Raw genomic sequence first — 20788 nt, forward strand, 5'->3', positions numbered from 1 at the left:
TTTGGAGTTTATGAAATAGTAAAAGAATATTTTCCCAAGGAAACTGAGTTTAAAGGTAAATATTTGAAGGTTATTATTTGGAATAAAATCTGCTAGCTTCTGATTTACTCCTGTACTGTGAAAGAGCTATAATATGCATATGCTTTAAAAAGTTCTGTAACTTCAATTTACTGATTAATTTTCTTTTTTTTTCTACCTAAAGGGGGCTTCACTTCTTTTGATGCTGAAGCATTATCTCACTAAGGATGTTTTCCAAGCTGGCATTGAGGTATACTTGCGTAATCACAGCTATGGAACTGCCCAGAGTGATGACCTGTGGGACAGCATGAATGAGGTATCCATCCTGGACGCACTGTTCTTCTTTTCTTTTTTTTTTCTCAACTTCTCTAAAGAGTATCATAGGCTTTATTTATTTCCTTGTTGATTAAAAAGATAGGATAATGAACTACAGGTAAGCACTCTGAATTTTTTGCTCATTTTATTCCAAAATTCTTTCATATAGATAGCGAGAAGTTTACTGAAGCTTCTAGGGCTACATTGCATACTATCCCAAAAAAGCACTATGAGTGAGTACGTACTGCCCTGCTTGTCCATCCAGATGGACATATCCTCTCTAGAATTACATGGGTAGTGTTAAGACCAGAGTGAAAGCAATAAAATTCAGGATAAGATTTGCTTTCAAGGAATAGCTATATCCAGCCTCACAGAGGTCTTGTGTTGTGTTGTGTCTTGGGTTACTCTCTACTAACTTTGTGATAGCTTCTGTTTTAAAAAGTGTGATGAAATTTTAGGAAAGCAGACTGTACAGGCAGCGCTCAAATTATAAGGCAGGCATAAGGCTGTGTCTAATTTTAAAACTAGTGTGAAGGGATCAATAAAGCAAGGGCTTGGGTAGAAGAGAATGAGGACTAGAGTCAGCAAGGCTGTGGGAATCATGGAGGCCAGGGAAAGGAGGGTGGAGAGAAGTCAGGAAGGACAAGGGAAGGACTGAGGGTCTGGGGAACTACAGGCCTATTGGCCTGGACTGAGTGCCAAGGAAGGTCACGGACTAGATCATCTTTAGTACCATTATAGGGCACATACGGGACACCCAGGGAACCAGGCCCAGCCAGCATGGATTTAGGAGGGACAGGTCCTGCCTGACCAACCTGGTCTCCTTTTATGACCAGGTGACCCACTTGGTGGACAGGGGAAAGGCTGTGGATGTTGTCTACCTGACCGTCGGCAAGGCCTTTGATACTGTCTCCCACAGCATTTTCCTAGAAAAGCTGGCAGCTCATGGCCTGGGCAGGTGCACTCTTTATTGGGTTAAGAACTGTCTGGATGGCTGGGGCTCAGAGAGTGGAGGGAAATTTTCAAGTCCACTGTCCAGGTAGATTGTTTCCAGGTGCAAAATCATGCAACCACTTACTTGGTAACTTAAGAAGAAAATTAAGTGTTCTCCATTTGCTTTTTATGTTATGATTGTTTTTACAGATTACCAATGGAACACTAGATGTAAAAAAAATGATGAAGACTTGGATTGTGCATAAAGGATTTCCTTTAGTCACGGTTGTCCGAAAGGGAAAGATTATTTCAGTACAACAAGAGAAATTTCTGTATTGTGCGGAACCAGAAAATTGGACATCAGATGCAAGGTTATTACCTTCTTAATACCTTTTATCCATTAAAAGTAAGCTGCTGTCTTAAGTTTGTACATCTTTCTGACTTGTATTCAGGCCTTTTAGTGTTTACTTTGAAGGCAGGTAGTAACAGAGAATTCATCTAGTATCTGCCTGAAGGTCCATGTCTATTTCCACTGAAGCAACTGGTAAAAAATCAGGGACACCCTTTGTAATCTGAATTTCTTACATGCATCCTTTTCCTGAAACTTTTAAGCTTGAAATCATGAGTTGGTTTTCAATACCAAAAGGCAGATCTCATAAGTACATTAGAGAAAGTTTTGTGTGTTTAACAAGACTCTAAAGAAAAGCAGGCTGCAGAAGTTTCACAGAAGTTAAAAATGTATGTATCTTACTTTAGAGCCTCTGCTTCTAACTCCCAAAATTCAGTTGTATACTTTGGGCTTTGCTACAAGAATGTAGAGAAACTAGAATCAATGCTTTCTTGGCTTTGAAATTTTAAGATGACACTACTACATGACAGCAAATAACTGAATGTACAACAGAGGCAATATCTATTGTACCAAAACCTACAAGGAAATACATACGCTAATACTGAAGAAGCAAAGATGTGGCAGTTGGTAGTTTTAAAATTTTGTTTACTGCAAATGTGACTTACCTTATGACCCTTGACAGTGTCTTCTAACAAAAATATGTAAGTCTGAATTCTTTTGATATTTTGCTGGTTTTATTCTGTTTTTTAGATTTAACAAGAGCTATGTCCATTGCATCACCTTGCAGAAAAATAGGTCTCTGAAAGAAATTTGTCTCTTGAAATGTAGGAATTTAGAGGGCTCTGTTTTATTTTTGTTGTGCAGAGAAAGAAAAGCAATGTGGGGTTGAAAGGTAAGGGAAGAAGGGAAGGATTTTTAAGCTAAGTAATTTCTGCTTCTAGTTGATATAAATTTGGGGCATGTATGAAAAGGTTTAGAAAAAGAGTAGTCTATGTGAATCATACATAGAGAGGACCCCTGTCAAAATCAGATTAATATGTGCAGCTTCTTTCATCCCACTCAGATTTATATTTTTCCCTAAATAGCCAAGTCCTTACCATCGTTATGAGCCTCCTTAGCATTTTTCTTCCAGCTTGCAGTTCCCTTAAGAAAGTCTTTGTGCTATGCAATGAATTTTGGTTTCTATACTATGATTTGGAATTTGAGTCTGGTACTTGGATCATTTTTTAATTTTAGTTAAACCTTGTAAAAGATCAGAAAAACAACGTTGGACTCAGGTAAAAATCATACTGGATGAATTTCTGATGCAGCCAGAGATTTACTGTCTGTATGATTTTGGACTAGCTGCTAGCATGCTGGAACTGGGAAAGAGGTACTAGGAAAAGTGGAATCCATCAGGGACTAGTGCAGTTTCAGATCTTATCAATGATGTATACAGTGGGATCAAGTGCTCCCACAGAGAATTTGTAGGTGATGCCAAGCCGAGTGGTCCAACAGCCAAGCAGTTGGTGTGGTGGGGGGAAGGGATACCGTCCAGAGGAATCTGGACAAGTTCGAGCAGTGGGTCCTTGGTCAGGCCAACCTCTGGTATCAACACAGGCTTGGGGATGAACAAATCAAGAGCAGCCTTGCAAAGGAGGACTTGGGGGAGTTGTGGTACTGGACACAGGCCAGCAGCGTGCATTTACAGCCCAGAATTCCAGTTGTATCTTGAGCTGCATCCAAAGCTATGTGGGCAACAGGGGAGGGAGGGGATTCTGCCTCTCCACTCTGTTCTGGTGAGAGCCCACCTGGAGCCCTGCAACCAGCTCTAGGGTCCCAGCACAGGAAGGACATGGACCGTTGGAATGAGTCCAGAGTTGGTTCACGAAAACAATCAGATGGACATAACACCTCTCCTATACAAGGACAGACAGACAATTTGGGCTGTTCTCCCTGGAGAACAAAAGGCTCTGGGGAAACGTCACTGCATTCTTTCAGGTACTTAAAGGAAAGATGGGGACAGACTTTTTATCAGGTCCTGTCATGATAGGACAAAGAATAATGGTTTTAAAATAAAAAAAGGTAGGTTTAGACTACATATAAGGAATAGTATTTTTATGATAAGGGTGGTAAGACAGTGGTGCTGGTGGCCCAGAGGGTTGGTTGATGCCCCATCCCTGAAAACATTCAGGGCCAGGTTGAATGGGACTCTGAGCAACATGATCTAGTTGAAGGTGTTCCTACTTACTGCAGGGAACCTGAACTAGATGACCTTAAAAGGTCTCTTTGAATCAAGTCTGTTCTATAAAATTTACTCATTTTTCAGCATGGTGGGATTTAAAAAATAATTTCTGTACATGCTGTGCATTTATTCTTTCATCATATTCTGATTATGTGAGATTTATACTTTATTATTCTACCCAGCATTCAGTGATTCTAGTACTATTAGTATACAAAATTATATACATTAAATTATATTAAAACAAATTAAGTTAAAACAAACCATTCAAGGGAGATAATATGTATCTAACATGTCAGTAAACATTTGTTTTCCTTTGCAGTTACCTGTGGCATATTCCTCTCACTTACATAACAAATAGGTGCAACTTCACCCATTGCACTAATGCATATTTACTGGATCAGAAGTCAGGTATGTGACTAAAAGCTTTGGTAGCAAGTTAATTTTGTGTTACAGGTACATGATTTTTCTGAGAGCACCCTTGAGTAAGATGTGAAGCTGAAGGCCTACAGGGTACAAAATAATTTCAGAGATCTGGAGCAGAGCACTGCCAATGTTGTCATCATCAGAGAGCTCTCTGTAGCATTTTGTGTATAAATACATGACAGCAACTGGAACAGAATCATAGGTTTGAAATTTGTGAAAGCCTATGCTTTTCATCACAGTGCATACACACAGTCTCTCAAACTGCATGTTCTTTAGAGAGCAAGTTATGTGAAAGTTCATCTGCCAGTTTGCTGAAATGTTAGGAAGTAACTTTCCACTGAAATGTTTATTTTATTTAACTGTGTAGGAAAATATTGTATTTGGAACTGTAGGTGGGGCTGTTTGAAAGAACAACTGGACAAAAGGAGAAAAATTAACTGCTGCAACTTGGGGTGGACTGTGATAATGTTCATTCAGTCAGGTGTAGGAAGAGGGATGAGGAAGTACAGCCTGGAATTTTTAAGCTGTATTTCAAAACCTTCTTTTACTGGCTTTTCCTTTGTCATTATAGGGGAAAATAGTGGGAAAGAATTTGCTGTCTCTCTGGTACTAGTCTACTTCATAGACTTTGATTTGGACAAACAGTTGTTAAATGTTTGTTTCAGTTGTTAAATGTTTTTGATAACATCTTGTCTGTCTACTAGATGTCATTGAACTTCCAGAAGAGGTGGAATGGATAAAATTCAATGTGGACATGAATGGCTATTACATAGTACACTATGCTGAAGACTGGAAGACACTGATTGATCTCTTGAAAAAAAACCACACTGCTCTGAGTCCTAAAGACAGAGCGAATTTGATCAACAATATCTTCAACCTTGCACGGTAAGACTTCGGTATTGGAAAAGGTATTTAATATGTGTTTCAAGTTTTTTCCAAGTCAGAGAAGACCAGATTTAGTTTCTAGAGACAACTGCTTTAGAGGAAGTGTAACTCAGTCTTCAATAGCCTTGTTGGAACTGTTCACTGATGCTCTAGATGCTATCTCCCTCTTCTTTTTAGCATCATCTATTTGTTTGAATCACAGAGAGTCACATGATAGTTTCCATTTCTGGAAGATACTGCTTTCTTTAATGTCCAGTAATCTGCCTGCTAACTGTTTTCCTGTACTCTAGTGCTTCACTTCAGAAAAGTAAGCTATTTCCCTCTTAAATTTTTACTGGTGCCCTCTCATGTGTTTGACCACCACTATCAGAAGCAGGCAAGGTGGAACATACTGGATTGTCTTTTCAGAAACTGCTATTCTATCTGAATACTCTTATTTATGATAAATATTTTCAGACATCCTTGCCACACTTCCTTACCCGTTTTCAATTTTTGTTAACTGGAGGCCTGTTAGTGGCCATTGTTGCTTTGTTGTAATCTTGCTGAAGTTAAAATATGAAAATTTCTACATGTAAATTGTTTTCTTATGTCATCCCTTCTATTCACTTCTCTCTCTGTTAGTGTAATAGAAAGCATCCTTTCTGATTTGTTTCAGGGAGTGCTTTTGTTTTGTAATCCATTTTAATGTTTGTGTTCATTGACCCATAGTCTAGGAAGAGAGTCTTTGGAAAAGGCCTTTGAGTTGATTGATTACCTCAAGAAAGAGAGCAGCACTGCACCACTTACTCAAGCTTTGTTCCAGCTGAGTCTTATATACAGCCTTTTAGACAAAAAAGGTGAACAACAACTGGCAGCACGAGTCATGGTACGTCTTAGGTTTTCATAAATGATAATTCTAAATAATTAGCTATCATGTTCTTTATAGTTACATTCTCTTTTTACATGTTGACTGCTGAACATATTCATTAATTTCACTAAGTTGGATGGGGATTCTAGAGAGTTGCCAGTCTTGTCAGCTTTTTCTAATGGTCTCTTACCAAAATGCTACATTTTTTGCACCAGCTTCTTACCCTCTCTTTCCCCTGTTTCCATACCATACCCATATGCCCCAAAATGTTTTGTAGGGAGTGTGGTGCAGTGGTGTCTGGGGCTATCTTAAAGTGCCCATACAGGTGAGTTTACTAAAAATATGTAATTAAACAGATTCCATATACTTTTCTTGTACAGAAAAGTTATTTTCAAAAGTTACAGTGGCTAGAGATCATAGATCTATTTGCTTTGTAGAGAGACAAGAGAAAAAACTGGAACTGTTTTCTGTAGAAGTAGAAACTGTCATTGTCCTGTTCCAGTTGCGTAAAGGAGTAATACAATGTAATGCTACAGACTTGACAGTGAAATCAATATTGTAGGTTCAGTTCTTGATGAGCATATATCTTTCATTTCTCTGTTTACCTTCTTATTATGGAGCTTCTTGTCCATATTCATCTACTGGTTTAAAATGACCTTTGCTGCTTTGCAGCGTAAAGCATCAGTAAAGGGATTTAGTCTGTAAGAAAATTATTAAATTATTAGATAAAATAGCAGACATTTTTTCTTTATGCTAGGAAAGGATAATTTGTGAGTGCTTAAGGAAACACAAGGAAAAAAAGCAGTGTTTTAATGTACCCAAAGTTGTTAAGAATCTGCTATAAACAGCCCAAGCTCTGGGTTGCAATGCAGTGTCTATGCAGTTTTATTTAAGTTCAGAATTTTCAGATTAAATGTGCTGGCTGATCAGGCATCCAGCTGTGGTTTTGGCAAGCTGCAGAATTACAAAACTGAAGGGTGTTCGGCCTATAGACATACAAAAGCTGTTGCTTTGTGCTAAATGAAGGTGTATTTACTGTGACTTGGTGAAGTTAAAAGCAGTTAAACGTCCAGAAGTTGTAGTGCTTGTGATTGTAAGCTGATTACAGGAGGCTCAGAGAGGAGTCTTCAGTTTCAATGTGCAGTTTAACATGTAATCTGGCCTGTCTTTCAGATTTATGTGGTATCTGGTACTTATTCCTACAGTTAAGAAATAGCATGTGTAAGTTGTAATATATAGATGAAAACCTACCATGTTTAGCTTCCACAGTTCAAAAGCTCAACCTTTTATTTTTTTTTTTTCTTACTTTAACTAATTTTCTATATAGAAAATCCTCTTGGAAGGGATTAGCTATTGCTAGTAACTTTTTCCTCTTTTAGCGTAGGATAGAGCACTTGCTTGGAGATAAAATGGATCAACAGCACTGGACAGATGATGGGACCCTGTCTGAACGAGAGCTCCGGTCAACACTGCTGGCTTTTGCCTGCACCCATGATATAAGAAACTGTAGAACAACTGCTGCTAAGATGTTTCAGACTTGGATGAAGTCTAATGGAACAGTAAGGTACCACAAAAACTGAGCTTCTACTTCTTTTTCCCATCCCCTTTCCTGTTACATTGCCACATTGTACTTGGGAAAAACACTCCAACAGCAAACAGAACAATCAAAAAAAAAAAATCCACCACACCACCACCATCGACTTAGTATTGATAAAGAATGTGATTCTGTCTTTAACTGTTCCATGTGTAGAAGTAATTGCTGTTTCACAATGAGAGGGTGACTGTGCCAGACTTGTCTCCAGTCTCATTTAGTTTTACTGCAAAACCAGCCATAAGTATTTTTTCATCTACATTTCCTGAGCTGCATGCTGAAAGAAGATTACTTAGTGGCAAAGCCAAAACACACGTTTTTATCGTGCAGAATTCCTTCTGCTGTGGATTCATGTGCATTTTTAACTGTAGAAAATTCTCAATTTTATGTACAATTTACTTTGTTTTCATGTGGCTAAATGATTTGCTTGTTCCTAGTGACTGAAAGTATTAGATTGGCATGAATTCAGTAATGCCAAATCTTAACAATTGCTACAGAATCAATTTGCTCCAAAGAGAGGCATCTCCTTCAAGTTAGTATTTTAATTTTATGACTTCCTTCTTCTTTCCTCAGGTGAGCATTTTTGTACCCCCTGTGTTTATTTGTTTTGTTGTTTTTGTTTTCCCTGTAGTCTGCCTAGTGATGTTATGAAAGCCATATTTGCAGTTGGAGCCAAGTCTGATGATGGCTGGGAATTCCTCCTGAAGATGTACTTCTCTTCAGTTTCTGAAGCAGAGAAAAGCAAAATGATTGAAGCCTTGGCCAGCACAGAAGATGCCAGAAAGCTGATCTGGTATGAAGGCACCAAAAAGTTCTATGCTGTGTAAATTACAAGTGATAAAATCTTCCAGGAAAAGTGCATTTCCTTTTTTCTATTGTTGAAAAAATTTCTGATTGCTGAAGAAAATCTATCCAAATGTTTTGCACAGCCTTCCATACACACAAAGAACCTGATATTTTTCACTTAAAAATAACTTACGTAACAGAGCAACACAAAAAACCAAATTCTGAATATGCATAAAGAGAAAAGAATTTAACTTACAGGCTTTGCACTACTGGTAACACAGAATTTCAGATTTTGCAGTGCAGGTAGCAGAATTGCAGGCTGCTCTGTAGAGCCTTAAAAGATTGATAAATATTTATAATCAAAATAATAGCTAATTGAGGTATATTTGTTGTTTGGGTTTTTTTGCTCTTCTTTTTTCCATTACTTTATTTGGGTGACAATTTGACTTTACATTATGTTCCTCTCTGTAGATTAAATCTTAATACTGCATGGACAACACAGACTTGTCATGCTAATTTGGTCTTCAGCTTCCCTCTCTTACATCTTCAATGTGTTGTTTTTCTTTTACAAATTATTAGAATTTACTTCATCTTTTCCAACACCAGTGAAAATTCAGGTACTTGGATTAGAGCTAAGGTCATTCTGACTTCTGGAAATTAAATGTAAGTAAATACAGTTGTTGTAATAAAATGTAACATTGATTTCTTCCAGGTACCAGAATTTGCTTGCTTGATGTGTTATATCATTTTTTCCATCTAATTGAGGACTTTTAGGAAACACGTGTGAACATATGAATCATGGGGTTTTTTCCTGTGTCTTTGCATATGCTTTGTCTCCTAGGCTAATGCAGAACAGTCTTGAAGGAGAAATCATCAGGTCACAGGAGCTTTCACATATCATATCAACCATTAGCCAGAGTTTGCCTGGATATTTGCTGACCTGGGACTTCGTCAAAGAGAACTGGGAAAAGCTTACACGAAAGTAAGGCTTTTCATGCAGCTGAAACTTTCAGCCTCACAGTGGCAAAAGCACCTGTTTCTTTGTTTCAAACAAGACCATAAATATGAGTGTTCATATAAGAATATTCATATTAAAATTCTAAATCATGTTTTAAAATCAGAGTTTGCAAATATAACTTGCTACATAAAATTTGAACTCTCAACAATCATCCTAGAGCCTCACAGTAATTCTGAACAATCTTGATCTTAATTTCTCTTGAAAGGTTGCTGTCTCTAAGATGATTGGTTCAGTTGAAAGATATTTATGTGGATCAAATGGATTCAAAAGGACATCCAGGGAAATAATTCAGTATTTATACTTTCTGAATTGTCACAGCACTCCTAAAACCAAGTAATCAAAATATCCCACTTGCTTCAGAAATATGTTGTCTTTCACTGTCCTTGAAGGATACCCAGCAGGAAAGCTGGCTCCCCAAGTCTTCAGAAAGCCAACAATACTAGAAACCTGTTTCTAAATCCCAGCTTTGATTTTAAATAGTTTCATTCTGATTGAAAAGTTTCTCCTCTACAAAAACTTCTGCTCTAGCAAGCTCTTTATAACCAATATTACAGAGTTACTTTGCTTGAAGGAAAACCTGGTTGCAAGTTCAATTCTGGTAGAGCTTTAGAACACATACGTACCACAAATACAGATCTTGATATTCACTATGTGGTATCCTCAGTTCTTTACTGTTTGATCAGTGATAGAATCCATGGCTTTTGCTCTGATGTTACATTTTAGAGGAAATAGGGAGCTAGAGGCTTGGATTTCTAAGAACATTTATTTCTTTTGAAAAATAAGGTATGTAATTGTAATGTAAGGTATTGTATTTAAGTTCTTTTAATATTTTCGAACTACTAAACAAAAAAGTAGAAATAGTAGAAAAGAATGCATACATAAACCAAAACTTCATCTTAAAGTGTCTCCTAGCTGAAAATGTTTGTTTGTCTTACAGGTTTCACCTAGGCTCATATACTATCCAGAATATTATTACCTGGTCAACTTCTCAGTTTGCAACAAAGGCACATCTGCTTGAGGTTGGTGCACAATCTGCCAGAAAGGGTTATTTTCCAGTGCCAATGCTGTTTTCATTTAGTTGAAGGATGAGGAAAACACATGTTCACATGTTATTTATATCCTTGACATACTGTTGAGAGTATGTATATCAGTTTCTTTCCCTATCAGTTGCTTTCCCTATTTCGCATTTGGTAAATATATGCATAGACACTGGGAGATTATATACTGAGTCTGTGACAGAGTTGCATTACAGAGTTGAACCCAGTTATTGGTTTATACTGCTCTGTTTTCCTCTACACTGGAACACACTGTCTCACAAAGTAATGACTTGATCTATATGTAATTTTGGTCTAGATTTTGTAGACAAGATTTGCTTTCTGTATCTCTGAAATGTGATACTGTGCCATAAAAACTGCTTTTTGCTGGTTTTTTCCATCATCAATCCCAAAGAGTTATTGTGGAAGTTGAGTATCAGTCAAGAGTTGTTTAATAGCTTTCAGAAAGCTCTGTTGTCTTCTAACAAGGCTTGAAGTTAATGTATCGAGAATTGTTTACGGTTTAGTCTAATATTTTCATTCAGATAATTTGGTAGAGATTGGTGTTAATGGTTTGACCCATAATATTTTAGGTGTTAGCATTGATAGTTATAATGATGATTGGGTGTGGGGGCTGTTCCAGAATGCTGGAGAGGGTTGCTTGCAACAACCAATTCTTTGTCACAGAATAGCACTCCTTTTTCAGAACTCTGCATACTCTCTGTTGGCTTTGTGATATGGTAAATGAATGTCTGTTTATTGGTGAAATGACATATTGAAACCAAATTAGTTATTGGTGCTGTATCTGTGAAAAATGCTTTCCTTGCATTTTGGGAAATCCTTTGAGAGGTTTGCTTACTGCGTTGATACAAACAATTCTCAAAAACAGATTTGCTGCAACATGTGTGTATAGCCTTTGCTGCAGAACCTATTTGTGTGGCTAGTATTGATTTTAATTAAGATTTTATTTCTTTATTCTTGCTATGCAGGTCAAGTCATTTTTTGAGTCAAAATCAGAAGAGAGTTCTCAACTGCATTGTGTAAAAGAGGCAATTGACACAATTCAGCTCAATATCCAGTGGATGGAGAGAAACTTGGCAAAGCTGCAAGAGCTGCTGTAGTGCATATAATACTGTGCTGTGTCAGCCATTTAGGAGCTCTGTGAGCAGTTATTGTGTTTCATTTGCAAAAGCCAGGGTGAAACGAGGCATCACTGCAACATTGCACTATTAAGGAATCTAGATAGCTCAGGGCATGTCTCAGATAAATTTTTATTTTCCTTGAAGCATTTGGAGCAATATATAAGTACTTACCCTAAACTGTTTTCATCTATTGACCAAGCATCTGCACAAATGATTAAATATAATTTTATATGTGAAACTTATGCCCTTTCCTTTGGAGTTGTGTAATAGTTTCTTGGCAGAGGGTTAATACTGACAGGTAAGAAAGAAAGAGTTACCGTGACTTCTTTGCAGGCTGCTCCATTAAGCAGTAGATATTTTCTTAATGCAAAACTGTATGTGGTTTCCACATTTGTAGATATAGAAGCTGTTGTGAAACAGAATTATATTTCAGATATGTTAAGTAGTAGTGAATGTTATGAAGTTTAAGAGGCGAAATAAATACAATTCCAATTCAATTTAAGTTTGAATTTTTTATTTTCATGGTGTTCTTTAGGAATTACACACTAAAAAAATCTTATACTAATAATATACAATTTGATATGTAAAAGTGGCTGGATGGTAGTATGGAAAAGAAGAAACAACAAAGCCAAGCATTTTAGAGATGAGATTTCCCGAAACAGTGGTGTGGCTTTGGAACTTGTACTCTGAATTGATCAGATAGTTTTCAGAATCTCATCATTAATTGTCGAACTTTAACTGATTTTGCAGTATTGGTCTCTGCAACAGCTGCACAGAGTTGTATTTTTTCAGGTTAGTTCATCTGTTAGACTGATACTGATTTGTGCCCTTTTGACTACTGACTTTCAATTTCACCACTTGATGCAGAGCATTTGCAGTTGATGATTAGTCAGTCACTTCATTTTTGTAAGCTTCTGGTCTTTCATTGCCTGATAACTTGGAAATCACAGTGTAATTTGTCATCATTGTTCTCTCTTCATGGCCTTAGTTTTAGGAAAGCTTCTATTTTAGATCTTAACGATTTGTTTTTCTACTATTATAAAAAATCTTGTGAGACAAATCCTCAAAATCTTTTAAAGAATAGGAGCTAAAACCCTAATGTGCAACACTATAAAGATGCAATACCTGCAGTGCAATCTGTGTCTTTCAGAAGTGGTGAAAAAAGCCATTTTGGAGTTACAGTGCATATATATACTCAATACATGCAAGAGTAAACATACTTTTTATCTTTTCATTTCACTACCATTGTATGTTTTCTGGTTTCATGCTAGCCGATTTTTAACTGTTAAATTATGGAATGAGAATAGCAATTAAGTATATTCTTGGAATTTTTATACTCCGTGTGTTATTACTTTGATTCCTTCTGTATTTTAAATCTTTCAAATTCTACAGAAATACTATTTCCGTCTTTGAATATTTGTGTATATATATATATATAATGTGTGTGTTTGTATGTATATGTACATATATATGCCATCTTTTTCTTCCTAGTCACTTCTTAAATTAAATTAGAAGTCAGTTGTAAACTTCCACTTTTCTATCTCTGCTGCACTGCCACATGTGTTTTATTTCATTCCTGGCCACAGTATTGAGTCTTTAAAAATTTAAAATCAAAACTGTGGAAGAGGATCCCATCTTCTGATTTCTGCGCTGGAATTTTAAAAATTGTCACTATTCTATTAAAATGCTTTAGTGACAGGTATGAAGCAATAACATGGAGCTGAGTTTTAGACAAGAAAGTGTACTAAGAAAATCTGGAAAGTTGGGGAGGTTTTTTCATTTTACCATTTGTAGCATATGCATACTTTTGTTATGTCAGTTGTAGAGGTTTTAAAATTGTTTTTCTGTTAGGGAGTCTCCAGCCCTATTAATCAGTTGTAGTGGAGTCAATTCCTCCTTCCATGAGAAATGCTTAAATACAATTGTCCTTTTTTGAGTGTATTGGGAATTGATGAAGACTGAAATATCGAAGAGCTGGTGCAAGGCAGACTGCCTTTGCTGGCAAAGTTCATGTTGGATATGGCTTAGGGCAGTGTGAGGGTTAGGAAAAGGGTGAGGTGTCAGTGCAGGACAGTGAGCAGAAACCCAGTGTTAGGAGGACTGTGAAAAAGCCTCCAAGGGAAGGTGAGGACTGCCACTCCACCCTGAGAGCCAGAGAGAGTTGGATGTCCCATTGGCTGGATTCTGGTTAGAGGTAGTGTGAGTAAGGCTAATAAAGCTTAGCCATAGGTGCAGGACAAAAACTTGAACTGTTCAGGGTCACCCAGGTAATGCAGGATTATGGAATTCTCAGTATAGATAAGTAGTACTTAGTAAGTGAGACTACCACATGTAGGACACCACCTTTTAGGGGCTGTACAAAATGCAGACTAATAGGCTGAAGTGTAGTAAGCAGATGTTTCCTTAGACACCTTAGGAATTTACTTAATGAGCCAGCCTTAGCAATGCTAGAGGGATGACTACAGAATTTGAAGATACAGGAGGACTTCCAAAAAAGGATATTGTCATTGGGGCAGGGTTGATTTGGGAGAGAAGGGCTGTGTGACAAACCACGCTTGGCTACTCCCAGAGGAATGTGGCTTGCACATTACCATCAGTGTCTTTGATACTATTGACACAATTGTCGAGCAGCACCCTTTCATTGGTGGTGCAGCTCCTCAACTCAGAGGCTCTGCAAGGACAGAGTGGCCTCACAGGGCTTGATCCTGCACTTGATACTGTCTTTTACTTCCTCTTCAGCTCCAGATCTCCAACTCCATTGCTAAATTTCTGTGGTGGCAAGAGCAGAAGGCTGCTCAGATCAGCAAGCACCTGCAGCTGCAGAAAGTGTTCAGAGAGCAGAAGGCAGAGCCTGAGGATACTGCCAGTGTGGGCACTTCTCTCCCATCACAGGCAGCAGCAGGGATTTACCTTGCCATTTCTTTCCACTCAGCATCTTCAGCCTCTCTCATACAGCTCTCATCCAGCTCAGAGAACAAGTCATGAGGGATATGCTGCTCATCCTACTTGGTCCTGAGGATGAGCTATACCCACTGGAGTGGGGTGCCTGGGGATAGAAGACAAAGCTCCATCCTGTTGCTGTGGCTATTGTGCTCACATTCAAAGTGGGCATCAGATGTGCACCAGTTCAGCCATTATTATTGTGCTAGGTCCTTACCCCTAGGTCTGTGCAGGCTTGCCCAGAGCCATGGGAGAGAAACATCTATTTCACCTCTGCGTAAGGATAGACTGCTTTCTTCCCCACACTTCGATTTTTAAAGGCAGGATCCCTCTAAGGAAGCTGTGTTTAGCTAAAATATGTGTTTAAACTGCCCTAAATGTAAAAAAAAAGTCTGGAAAAAGGTCATCTTGCTAAACAATGCCACTTGTCCCTCACAAGAACTAGCCACATGGACCTGCCTGCAGAAGACTCACATAGTGCCCACATAGCCCCCAGGAGATTAGTGAGTGATGTGGATTGTTGCTGTAGTCCTGCTCTGTTGGAGCAAAGGCCTCTTCTTTCTGATGCTTTCAGCTGTGGGGTTCATGATGCCAGTGGTTGTGCCTGATCAGTGGTATCTGCACACCCTTGCACAGGATTCAGAGGTCTGCAAAAAAGTGGCATGCTCTTGATACTGGGGAGCCAGCTGATGCAGAAACCACAGTTAAATCAGTGAATCCATCCAAGGAGGAAACACCAACTTCTCTTGATTTCATTTTTATTGTATCCCTTAATGGTGCAGTCCTGTCCTTTCTTCGAAGTCCATTTTGCTCCAGCTTTGCAACAAGCGCAGGCAGCAAGTGTTCCTGAAATGAAACCTCTTCTCAAATTTCAGCTTTGGCTGAACAACTCTGATTTGTTCATGACTCATTAAATAAAAAATTCAGGTTTTTTTAAAAATCTTTGCATGGCACAAAGTGACAAGATCAAATCAGCCCCATGATGATGAGCTCAAGAATAAAAAAAAAATCATAGAAGAATGTCTGCACCCTATCACATCATTCTGACCTCTCCAAGTTAGGAGCAGCCTTTGTGAGAAATCCAACTATGAATTGTCCAGCCCTGTGGTGAAGGCTCACACCAGAGCTTCTGGAGATGCTTTCCCCCTTGGTTTAAAAGATCTGATATTTTTAAAGCCTGTGGAAATAGCTGTTTATTAATGTAGCATCACAGCATATTTTGCTGCACATGCTGTAACACTGTGCAGCAGGTGCAGGGACTTTGTGCAATGGACAGACCCACAACACTGATGGCCCTTCTACAGGATTTTAGTAGACACCCCCTTCTGACTTCTCACACTGAGTATTGACAGCATTGCTCATCATTCCCCAGTTAGTTGCTGCCTCTTCATCTGTATAGCAGGGGGAAGGTACAAGCTGGGGCTGGGGGTGTACAGCTCTCTTATGTCCTCCCAAGCATCATCCACTCCTGCCTCCATGCAATCCATAACCATCACACCTCGGCATGGCTTCTCCTCCAGGCGCAGTTCTAAAAACACAGGCTTGTAGTTTTTCCCATACCCATATAAAACACCCTTTAGTATCACCTATGTTGAATGCAGTGGGAACCTGAAAGTATTTATTACAGAGAGAGAGGCTGAGAGTTTCAGACCAAAAATAAATTTCCTGCCCTGTTCCTAAGGGGGAAAAAAACGGAGGAGCAGGGGGGGAGGGGGAATTTCCAAACTGGGGGAAATATCAAAGCAAAACTAAAACCCTGCAGTTTTGACCACAGCAACTTTCAATGTGCAAAGGTGACAGCTGCAGACCTCCTTAGATCACACTTGGCCATGGGATGTGGCCATCAACAACAAAGGCCCTCAAGAACCTCTAAAAGTGAAATTTGTGAAATGGTACCACGTGATGTTCAGGCTTCCCTTGGTACAAACACACTTTCCAGGGAAAACCTTTATCCTATTTTTTTTCTCCTTTTTTCTCTGTATCTGTTTTTTTCTCTCTTTTCTCTCTTTTCTCTTTCATTTTTTCTTTTTTTTTCCTCTTTTTCTCCTTTTCCTTTTGCAAAAGCCAAAGGCATCAAACTCATGCCCACTTTGCCCAAAATACCACTGCTGGCATGACATGAAGAGCATTTCTGCCTTAAAAGACAAAGAAATGCAGCAACAAACTGAAATATTTTTGTTTCCTTTTTCCCCTGTAACCAAGGCAGGGGAAAGGGATTACCAGATTTACTGAGTTCTAAGAAACAAAAGCCCAGCCTCATCTCGGGCTTAAGTCAAACTGCAGCTTGAAGGCAGGCAGCCTGGAGCCTAAGGCATGCTAGGGAGGGATTGATTGGCTGCAATTCAGGCTGCAGTGGACCACAGCTTTTTCCTTCTGGGGCCTGCTGATCCAAAGGTAGCCTCAGTGCCAAAGGCCCACTGTGTCCTGCCCACACTCCTCCACATGTGTGCAATGGCCAATGGTGACTTAGTTACTGTAGAAATAAAGTGGCCTATTTTCACAGATAGCCATGTGTGCAGTCCCACTCATTCTCCTGTGTGAGCCAAGGCCTCCCTGAGCTGGGATTTGCAAAATCCAGCTGTGGGCAGGCAAGTTATGCCCAAAGGGAAAAGGTCCCTCCAAAAGGCTGGAACTGCCTACTCAGAGAGGAGGGCAAGGGTTCAGTGTAATAAGGGAATGCAGATCCTAGGGGTTTTCAGGTCTTGGAGACAGCAGCTGGAAATGCAGTGTCTTAGGCTTCTGACATCTGATCCTTCTGTGTGTGTGCTGTAAGCACACCAGGGAACTTGAAACTGGACTCTGGAAAGCTGGGCAGAAACCTTCCATCTTCTTGGTCCTCCCTGAACTTCATCAAATGAAAGCTAAGAAAATTGGAGTTTGGTAATCAAAGAGAGGAACCTGTTAGCAGTAACTGAAATGGCAGTCCAATGCACAGCCTCTGCTGTACCTCTCGAAATAGGGGTAAGCTGTTCAGCAGTCCAATGGAAACAACTAAATGAACAGGCTCAACTGTAAAGGTGCTCTGGCTTATTGAAAGAAAATTACTTTCAATTAGAATTTTTCACAGTTAGTTTCTAAACAACCCCAAAAGAGTTTAGGCATTGAAACTTTTTTTTTTCCTTGAGGCCTCAAGTTGCATTTGTTTAGTTGATTTTTCTGTCTCAAGCAAAGAAAATGAAAACAATTTCACAAATTGTTTTTAAAAATCTGAATGTGTGTTGCTTTTAATTGTTGTTGCTGCAAATTCTGTAGGATTTTTGGATGACAAGTAAAATCTTGTATCATTGTCACAGTGCTGGCACAGGCTGCCTGCCCAAAGAAGCTGTGGATGCCCCATTCCTGTTACCATTTGAGGCCAGCTTGGATAGGACTCTGAGCAGCCTGGTGTAGTGGAAGGCATCCATGTGCATGGCTGGGGTTTGAAACTAGTGGGTCCTTAAGGTACTTTCCAATCCAGACCTTTCTGTTCTATGGCTCTACGTTGCCCTTCCCCCCACCACCTCCAGAGGCCAGCACCATGCCCAGAACATGGAACCAGTCCCTCTGTGACATCAGCTCCGGGGCCAAGGGCACTGCAGCTGTGCAAATTCTGTGGGCACTACGTTGGCAGCTGCACTGGAGGTGACAAGCCCTCTCTCCTTGCAGCTGACTTCTGTCTCTGACCACAATGATTTTGCTGTGCATCCTCATCCTACTGGCTCTGTGCGGGCCTGCACATGGCACCTGTGGGTAAGTAGCCCCAGGCTTGACCTGAGGAGACCCAGGCAAAGGCTGAATGGGTTCCCTGAGGATGCCCGCTTACCACCAGTGGCCATACCAGTTTCCAAAACCCTGGGGGGAAGCCTCAGTTTATCACCAGCACCCAGACTGCTGGCACCACTTGTCTACAGGGCTCAAGCAGAAACGGGCCGACATATGCCCAGGCCCACCCACCTCTGGCCCTGCTGGCTTTGCAACCAAAGCCTTGTGCAAGCCTTCTCACTGGACAGTAATGACTTTCTGCTTACAGACAGACCTGTGGTCTCCGGCCCATGATTAGTACCCTCAGCTCCACACGCGTTGTGGGTGGCTCAGATGTCTTGCCAGGGACTGGGGCCTGGGCAGGAATTGCCAGTGTCCGTTGCTACTGGAACCCACCTGTGTCTGTGCATGTCTGTGGAGGGACCCTCATCAGCTCACAGTGGCTCCTCTCAGCTGCCCACTGCTTTATCAACAGGACCAAGTAAGGAGGACCAGGGTACAGGGATATCCGCACAACACCAGTGCATGCTATTCCCATCCCATTTCCTTGCAGTGTGCCTAGTGCCAGGCCATTGCAGGGCCCAGCTGAGAGACTGCTCAGGCAGAAGAGTGGGCTCATGCCACTGTTTCCTAGCAGCCTCCAGCTTAACATATCGAGTCTACTTTCGCTGTCGGTAGTCCTGTTTTTCCTCTCTGCCTCAGGAAGCAGAAGGCAGGGAAGTGCTGGGCTGTCACAGCACATGATTCCACACCCCCTCACCCCTCTCTCCATCTGCCTTCCAGCCCCCTCAGCGAGTGGGCCGTCGTGTTTGGGGCCACCTCATTGGCCCAAACAGGCCCTGATGTGGAAGTGCGCCGGATTAAGCGACTGATCATGCACGAACAATACGTTCCTGTTCTTGAGTACAATGACATGGCCTTGCTGGAATTGGACAGGCCAGTCCGGTGCAGGTATAACATTCAGACCGCCTGCCTGCCTGGACCTTCGATGAAATTGCCAGAGATGAAAAACTGCTACGTTGCTGGCTGGGGTGATAGAATTGTAAAATGTGAGTTCCCATAAGGGACCTGTGCCCTGAGGTCATGGCTGGCACAGCAGGGAGGGATGGCTGGGGCTTCCTGACAGCAGAGGCCAAAATGAGAGTTGGGCTGTGGGACATATGTCTCTGGAGGGATGGGCCTGAGCTGCTGCCCAACACCAGACAGCAGTGACACAGCACTCCAACAGCTCTCTAGAGGCAGAACCAAGCCCTAGTGAATGATTTCAACACACAGGCCAGGAGAATGGGCAAGGAGCTGCTGGGAACTCATTCCTTTCTTTGCTCACAGCATCAGGTAGAGATATCCTGCAGCAGGCCAAGGTTCAATTCGTCAATAACCAGATATGCAACAGTAGCGAGTGGCTCGATGGGTACATCTACGACTTCCACGTGTGTGCTGGGCAGGGCGGTGTTAGTACCTGCCAGGTAGGAGCATGCTGTAGTCCCCCAGTCCCAGCAGTGTGGGCAGCCCCATCACACCACCCAAGCACAGCCCAGCACCTGGTTTCCCTGGACAGTTGCTCTCCCAGCCCCAGCTCTGCACCACCACTGGAGCTTCTGCCCCCTTTCCCATCCATGAGTCCTTGCTCAGTGAGGTCCAGATGCCAACCCTGAAACATCCAAGCACAGGGGAGACAGAAAGCCCCACCTTACAGGCCCCCATCCTGCTCCCAAGGGAGTCAAGGTCCCGCAGGTCCCATCACTTGAGTAGAGCCTTGCTCTGCCAGGAATGCAGTTCTGGCAGGGGCTGGGAGAGTAAAGGAGCCAGCTCTAACCGCTTTCAGGAGCATGCAAAAGCACCTTAATCCTCTCTGCTCTGCTACAGGGTGACAGTGGGGGGCCTCTTGTCTGCGAAGACAAGCGCGCTGGCATCTTCTGGCAAATTGGTGTGACCAGCTGGGGAATAGGCTGTGCCAGACCCAAACGGCCTTCAGTCTTCGCCTCCACTCAGTACTACTACAACTGGATCTGGAAAACGATGGGAAGGAAGCCAGTTACTCCAACAGTTACTCCAGCGCCAGCGCCAACCTACACCGCAGCCCCCCAGCCGATAGTTACACAGCCAACGCAACCCTGTCCATTTCCACGTGAAAAGCTGAGGCAATTCTTTATTATGCTGAAGGATATCTTGCAGTACCTAAAGGGAAAACTGTTCTGAACTGCAGAATGGACCACATGCAGTTCAGGCTATAGTGGACCACAACCCTTTCCTTCAGAGTTATATTAATTTGAATTTCATTAAACTGAATTAAATGTTAAATTGTAAGCAAAAAAAAAAAAAAGATACCTGTATTTTCTGCTCTGAGAATACTCTCCATCCAAATTTTATAAAATCCTACTGGCTTGATCATTTCCCAAGCAGCCCTTAACTCAGGGAACCCTTCACCCTCATCTAGGAAGAATATGATTTCACACTCCCTTCTGTACAGATCAATGCCTTCCCTACAGTGGAATAGTAGCATCTGCCACCTTAAGTCTGCAACAACAAGTGCAAGAAACAC

General features: G+C 41.0%; 2 protein-coding genes across 4 annotated transcripts in view; both read left to right on the forward strand.

Moving 5' to 3' along the window:
- The window catches only part of LNPEP (leucyl and cystinyl aminopeptidase), a 49178-nt gene extending 37116 nt beyond the window's left edge, over positions 1 to 12062 (forward strand). For all 3 annotated transcript variants that reach the window (XM_036403431.2, XM_036403433.2, XM_036403432.2), the window contains 10 exons: positions 203 to 334; positions 1477 to 1637; positions 4159 to 4247; positions 4967 to 5147; positions 5856 to 6012; positions 7374 to 7558; positions 8217 to 8378; positions 9213 to 9353; positions 10327 to 10408; positions 11413 to 12062. In XM_036403431.2, coding sequence (XP_036259324.1) covers positions 203 to 334; positions 1477 to 1637; positions 4159 to 4247; positions 4967 to 5147; positions 5856 to 6012; positions 7374 to 7558; positions 8217 to 8378; positions 9213 to 9353; positions 10327 to 10408; positions 11413 to 11544 — 1422 coding nt within the window. In that variant the 3' untranslated portion in view covers positions 11545 to 12062. The remainder of the gene's footprint in view (positions 1 to 202; positions 335 to 1476; positions 1638 to 4158; positions 4248 to 4966; positions 5148 to 5855; positions 6013 to 7373; positions 7559 to 8216; positions 8379 to 9212; positions 9354 to 10326; positions 10409 to 11412) is intronic.
- A 6110-nt stretch (positions 12063 to 18172) lies between these two features.
- Positions 18173 to 20445, forward strand: LOC118699567 (acrosin-like). The gene is made up of 5 exons (XM_036403643.1): positions 18173 to 18234; positions 18515 to 18727; positions 19030 to 19295; positions 19576 to 19712; positions 20113 to 20445. Exons 1-5 carry the CDS (start codon positions 18173 to 18175, stop codon positions 20443 to 20445), a joined length of 1011 nt encoding a protein of 336 aa, XP_036259536.1.
- Positions 20446 to 20788: the final 343 nt, after the last annotated feature.

This window comes from Molothrus ater, chromosome Z (genome assembly GCF_012460135.2).
Source record: "Molothrus ater isolate BHLD 08-10-18 breed brown headed cowbird chromosome Z, BPBGC_Mater_1.1, whole genome shotgun sequence".
Taxonomy (NCBI): Eukaryota; Metazoa; Chordata; class Aves; order Passeriformes; family Icteridae; genus Molothrus; species Molothrus ater.

Bases quoted from the DNA above. Each gene is read 5' to 3' on its own strand.
- LOC118699567 (XM_036403643.1), top strand. From the start codon at position 18,173: ATGATTTTGCTGTGCATCCTCATCCTACTGGCTCTGTGCGGGCCTGCA. The intron at 18,728-19,029 runs GTAAGGAGGACC...TCTGCCTTCCAG, and splicing joins TGCTTTATCAACAGGACCAA to CCCCCTCAGCGAGTGGGCCG. The intron at 19,713-20,112 runs GTAGGAGCATGC...GCTCTGCTACAG, and splicing joins GCGGTGTTAGTACCTGCCAG to GGTGACAGTGGGGGGCCTCT.